At 47.5% G+C, this 6,422-nt stretch overlaps 1 protein-coding gene across 1 annotated transcript in view; it reads right to left on the reverse strand.

Moving 5' to 3' along the window:
• MED12L (mediator complex subunit 12L) overlaps nt 1-6,422 on the reverse strand; it is a 370,846-nt gene that overhangs the window by 80,880 nt on the left and 283,544 nt on the right. The window contains exons 17-19 of the mRNA XM_045294999.1: nt 4,703-4,821; nt 3,765-3,908; nt 2,084-2,247 (exon numbers count right to left, since the gene is read on the reverse strand). Coding sequence (XP_045150934.1) covers nt 2,084-2,247; nt 3,765-3,908; nt 4,703-4,821 — 427 coding nt within the window. The remainder of the gene's footprint in view (nt 1-2,083; nt 2,248-3,764; nt 3,909-4,702; nt 4,822-6,422) is intronic.

Below are 6,422 nucleotides of genomic sequence, written 5' to 3' on the forward strand. Positions count from 1 at the left end.
CCCCTACAAGTCGTCATTCGGGTGCATCGTGGCTATTCTGATTCTCTGCCTTTGTCTTCCGGTCAGAACGATGGGCTCTTTGGAGATCAACACAGTCACGGTTCCTCTCACGGACACATGGGTCTGATTTCACGGCCATCTGGTGTCCCGTTCTTGGGTTCAGCCAGGGGGTGGTGTCCCCAGTGACACCGACTACTAAAGCATCTGCTTCGTCTTTCTCAAGTGAGCATTATACAGACTCATCCACCCCCAGCTAGAAGCAACCCCCTACCATCCTACTCATTCTGACTCACAGGGGAGTCCTGCTCCACGGGGTTTCTGAGACCATGCATCTTTATGGAAACAGAAAGCTTCATCTCTCTCCCAGGGAGTGACTGATGAGCTTGAACTGCTGACCTTGTGGTTTGTGGTCCAACATCTAACGAAGTATGCCACCGAGGCTTCACTCATTCATGCAAGTCCAAAAATACAGATAGAAGAGTTCTGGAACAAAGAATGGCCCTTACTGTGTCTGATCAGAAGGAGCCACGGTGGCACAGAGGATACATGCCGGGATGCCCACTACCAGTCAGCTCAAGCCGGTCCAAGGGAGAAAGACCGAGCTTTCTATTCCCATACAGGTTTATAGACTCAGAAACCTATAGGGGCAGTGCTATTGTCCTACAGGGTCACCATGAGTAGGAATCAATCCCATGTCAGTGATAACATAACACATGATGATAAAAGAACATAACACCATTTATATAAATTGCAATTGGATAAAGCATATTTTTACAGCTGACATAAATGACCCTACAATCATGAAACTGATTTTAAAACGTACACTATAAAAACAAAGCAGAAATACTTGCGGAACAGTATACGAAATTAATTTCATGACTACCTAACGGAGTGTTGTACATGTAAAACACACTTAAAATATACAGATATATAGTCTAGTTCAAAATTACATGAACGACCTCACGGTTAGAAAGAGTCTTATTCCAGTCTGTGAGATTGATGAGTTTCACGCCATCAGACACATCATCTAACGTTAAACTGAGTCTCAGTTTCCTGACCTTTGCATCTATATGTAATTATTTAATCTTCCATGGTCGGGGAAGGCTATTAAAGGATACTGCATTTCCTTAAGTGCAGCCTGCGTCTACCCCCCTCCTGTTCTCTTTCTGAAACGGTTCAGATTTCCCTTTGTAACGCATGGGCTCCTTGGACGTGGCTGACTTTGCTTTCCCAGGAAAGCTGCTGCTCTCTGTGGGTGCCGTCGAGACTGGTGAGGAGATGAATATGACACATGGGCTAGAGGGTCAAAAACAAGTACGGCTGAATCCCCAAAACCTCGTGATAGGATACTGGGGAGGGAGCCGGGAAGACAACAAGATTTGCCTCTGTTTTATAAAAGGGGCTCTGTGGAAAGGAATGGGATATGGATAAAACAGGGTAACGGCTTTTGGGAATTTAAGGTATTTCTTAAGTCTCTCTGACTTCAGTCAGTAATGGGACTGATAATGGAGTACCCATTGGCCTAACACACACACACACACACACACACACACACACACACACACACACACGAGTTGGAACCTGAAAACCGAGGAAACCATTCATTCTGGATTAGTCCCGGTCAAAAGTTCTTCCTTTGATCTATGAAAGGAAATGGAATAAACACACGCCAGGGCCACAGAGTGTGCGGAGAGGCCTTGGTGCTAGGGTCTCACACATACATCCTGACGAGTGAAATTACACGAACCAAGAGCCATGGACTATTCATTCTTCCTGAGAACGCTGTGTACCGTGAATGGCAGGGCGAGGTAACTGACCAGGTTTGTTCCCTTAAACAGTAGGCAGGAGGAACATAGGAAAATGGAAAGGCAGGGAGGCGGCATGAAGGGAGCAGGAGTTACACTTGCTGGAAAAAGAACCTGCTCTACATGTTTGGACATCCTTCTCTGCTAAGTGTTTTCTGATGAAAGCATTCTTTAACACAAACACCGTCCTGCCTCTCTGAAAAGGACCGTAAAGACTGGATCCCAAAGGGCACCGGTTTATGGTTTAAAAATAACTTAACGACGTGGCATATACCTACCCTTCAAACACCTGGGCTGTCTGATCCGGGTTCAAGATCAGACAGCTGTGGTAGCGCCGCAAAACGGCCACGATGCAGACACACAGCCCCGTGGTGTAACTTCCTGCCAGGCTGGACGACTTCAGCAGCAGCTCGGCTTCCACGACACCCAGCTCGTTCAGCAGCTGCAGCGGGAGGCGAGACGGGAGACAAATGCAGCTTCCTCAGCAAGTGGGACGAGCACCTACTTTTAAACCCACAGACGGAGCGAGCCCTCCTTTCACTCCTCTAAAGCCGCCCAGGGACGTAACTACGGCCTGAGAACAGACAGCCCCATGGAGGGAAGCTCTTAGTTGATTTGTAAACCATGCATCAGTTTGCTCGTTTTCAGTGGTCATCGTTGCCGTTTCGTTTGTTGTCTTTCTGTCTAGACATCACAGGGCGATCAGGAAGTACCGAACACGGAAAAAGTGACTGAAACTCTCTGGAAGCCCAAAGCTGTGGACTCAGTATTTTCAGAGAGAAGGAGACGCCGGTCCCTTCCTCCCTCCCCACCTTCTCGTCCTCCCTTGCCTTTCCAAAAAAAAAAGAAAGAAAGAAATCATGTGTCACCATCGGCTTACTAACCAAACAGCTAGCTCCTCCAGCAGAATAAGCAGGGGCAGGGTTGATAAAGGAGCGCCCGACAGTAGCAAAGCAAGAGCATCGTCTTACACTCGTGACCCAAAGCAACAGCTCAGCGCTCCCACATGCTGTCCTACAACTGTGTGCTGATCAATATTATTTTATGAAAAGACGTGAGCAGAGCTGCAATTGGAAACTACGACAGGGGAAACAAAAACGTGGTCACCTTAATGGTATGGGAGTGGGCTTCCAAAGGCTGGAGGGAAAGACAGTATCGTCGTTCCACGAACTTTCTGTAAGCCCCTCGTTTACCCACCCCGAGCCCCATGGCCACCAGGGTGATCCCAACTTGTAGACTGCTCTACGGCAGAACCGTTCCACGGAGCCTCTGAGGCTGTAAAGCTGAACGGACTCAGACGGCCTCATCCTTGCCCTGTGGAGCAGCTGGTGGGATCAAACCGCCAATGTTCTGCCTGCCGGGCAGCCCAGCACTTAATCCACTGCACCACCAAGGCTCCATCCATTACAAAGTGGAATCTGAAAGGAAAGCTGCTCACATGTCATGCATGACCCCCCAAAACCAAACTGACTGCCACGAGTTGATGTTGACTCACAGCCACCCTACAGGACACAGGGGAGAACTGCCCCTGTGAGTTTCCAAGAGTGCTAACTCTACAGGAGTATGAAGCCCTGTTTTTTTTCCTCCGATGGGGCGACCGATGGTTTTGAACTGCGGACCTTGTGGTTAGCGGTGCAACTCACATCCACTACACCATCAGAGCGCCTCACATGTCATGAGGAATGTTTAAAGGCCTTCATTATTATAAGAAATACTGGGTCCTGAAGACAGGAGCCCTGATGGCACTGTCAGGTCAGTGCTGGACTGCTAACTCGAAGGCCAGTGGTTCAAAACCACCAGCCAGTCCATGGGAGAGCAACGAGGATGTCTGTCTCTGGCCATTAGGAGCCAGAATGGACTTGGGGGCAGGTGGTTTGGTTTTTGCTTTTGAAGAGCATGTGCACAGGGAGTTTGCCTCGCTTCGCTCAGTAGCTTCACGTTCCCCCCAAACTTAAGGACCTGTATTGCAAAGTCGATGAGCCCGTTGATGTTCAGAGCAGGCTCCATGAGGTCAAAGATCAGCTGGATGTGGTGAGCCAGCGGGAGATGATAGGACGTTCCCGAGGCGAAGCTGGTGATCTGCTCCAGGACGTTGTTCGAGATCTGGGGAGAGACGGAAGCGGTGAGGAGGGAAGAACGCCGAGCGGTGAAGGGCTGGCCGAATGTTTTTAAAATAAGCGTTCGAATGGACATGTGAGTCTGACCAGGAGAAAGTTAGAGCATTGCTACAGCATGCAACTTGCTCTCTCCCACTGCAATTTGAGGAAACATGCCGGGTCTTCATCAGGCTCTAGGCATGTGACTACTCTAAAGGCAGAATGCCCGGGCGCTGGAATTTCCAAAAATACCTACTAGTATCAACGGATTGGCAAGGCAAAATCGATTTGATTTCTTCTCAATTTCTGACGAGCTTGTGTCAGTTATCAGATTTTTCTTCCCATCAACATAGGAAAAAAGCAACTGGGAAAAAAGTATCCCTAGAAAGGCATGGCTCTGGAGATGAGTTTGTGCTGTGCATTATAATATTTGAATACGAAACATTTGTTAGGTGCCAGCAGGTCAGTGTCAGCTCATGGCGACCCTGCGTGACAGACGAGAACTGCCAGATCGGGTTTCTTGGCTGTCACCTTTAAAGGACAGACTGCCAAATCTTGTTCCTTCAGGGGGCCTGGGGAAGTCTGCACTGAAAGCCTCCTCTAGCAGGACTCTGAGAAAGATCAATTCTCCTGTGGAAGGCAGCTTGAACTACTCAAAGGTGTGGAATGCTTCCAAATTAGGTTTGTAAAACAAGACCACCCAAGTCAGAAAAGCTTTACGGCATCAACAAGTAATATAAGAGTAATGTTTGGGGAAGCAGGACTGCCCCAGGGCACAAGGAAGCGGCCTTCAATTGGTACCTGAGACGTCACTTGATGCTGATCGAAATAGGAGAGGAGCTGAAGCTTGGTGAACACCGTCTCCGGGGTTGGAAAGGCTTCTTGCTTGTTCTTCCTGGCTTTGGGGCCTTCATCCCCACCTGAATACGACACGGAGACGTGCGATCGGCTAGTGACTAGATGCTCGAGGCAGGGGTTCTCACCCTTCCACGTGCTGCGGCCCTTTCGTACAGGTCCTCATGTGGTGGGGACCCCCACCATAACATTCTTTTCGCTGCTACTTCATCACTGTCATTTTGCTACTGTGATGAATTGTCACGTAAATATCTAATATGCAGGATGTATTTTCACTGTTACAACTGGAACACAGTTAAACAAAATTAAAGCACAGTGCTTAATCACAAAACAATATGCAATTATATATAGTGAAATATGTGTTTTCGATGGTCTTAGATGACCCCTGTGAAAAGGTCGTTCAACCCCCAAAGGGGTAACGACCCCCAGATTGAGAACCGCTGTTTTAAGGGGTACGTTTCTGTGAAGTAGAACATACGTATACCCAAACACAAACACACCCTGAAAGTTTCTACAAAGCGAACACACTCAGCTAGCGACTCACATCAGAACAGACCACAACGCCCGACACCCTCACCCCTCTTCAGTCAGTGTGTGTGTGTGTGTGTGTGTGTGTGTGTGTGTGTGTGTGTGAAGGTTCTGATTTATAACAACTTGGATTCACATAACGTCCATGTTAGAATTCCTTACACAGGGAATCAAACATGACGCACTTTGCAAGCGTGGCTTCTTTGGCTCACTATTATAATATTGAGCTCAACCCACATTGTTTGTCATGCTAATTTATTTATTCTCGAGGAAGCACAGCATTGCAATGCGTGAAGATGCCACCATTTGCTTACCCCGTTCTAGGGAGCACTTCCTAGATTTGGGCTATTATGTAAAAAAAAATTTTTTTTTAAAAGCTTTAATGAACATTTCTAACGGTTTACTGTAATGACTGTAATTCCCACCAATAACAGGAGGGAACTTCACTTACACGTCACGTCTGAGCACCTCAACTCTGGTCCTTTTCTCCTGTTTGTATGTGAGCCCAGCCCATGGCCATGCAGTTGACAGGAAAGGCAACGCAGGAAGGAGCAATTAACACCATCCGTCTGGCATCAACCTACTTGTTTTTCCCCAAACATCCCCAAAGGAACACCCGAGAGGTCACTGTGACTGTTTAAAACAACCAGCTTTTGAATCGTTCCATTACTAAAGTCATTGGGGCCAAGGCTAAACAGCTCGTGTCATTAATCGTGCTTTAAAAGTGAAGTTAACGTACTCATATTTTACTACCTCTATTGGGGCCAAAACAAACAAAACAACACACGTGAGTAAACAGGCCCAACCTAAGGGCTCATAAATGCACCTTCTCTGGGGAGGAGAGGGTGGTGGTGGAGGAGGCCCTAACAGGCCCCATTACCTACATATCACTAACTTCTTAGTTTCCTATAAAGTATATATACCTACTCCTCACTGATTGAATATCGCACTAGCCAACATTTTTCATTTACAGGCATAGTGAAACAAACAAACAGAAACAATCTTTATGACCTTAGTATCAGGTAAGGACTCAAGGGTGTTCAATAAGAGACTGTCTCCCTCTCTAGTCTCAAGTCCTTCATCCCTCACATCTCATCCTCTCTCCAGTCCTGGATGGAGATAAAGTTAGGAGGGGGTG

This window comes from Echinops telfairi, unplaced genomic scaffold (genome assembly GCF_000313985.2).
Source record: "Echinops telfairi isolate 266 unplaced genomic scaffold, ASM31398v2 ScPeMD7_4225;HRSCAF=4972, whole genome shotgun sequence".
In the NCBI taxonomy this organism is placed as follows: Eukaryota; Metazoa; Chordata; class Mammalia; order Afrosoricida; family Tenrecidae; genus Echinops; species Echinops telfairi.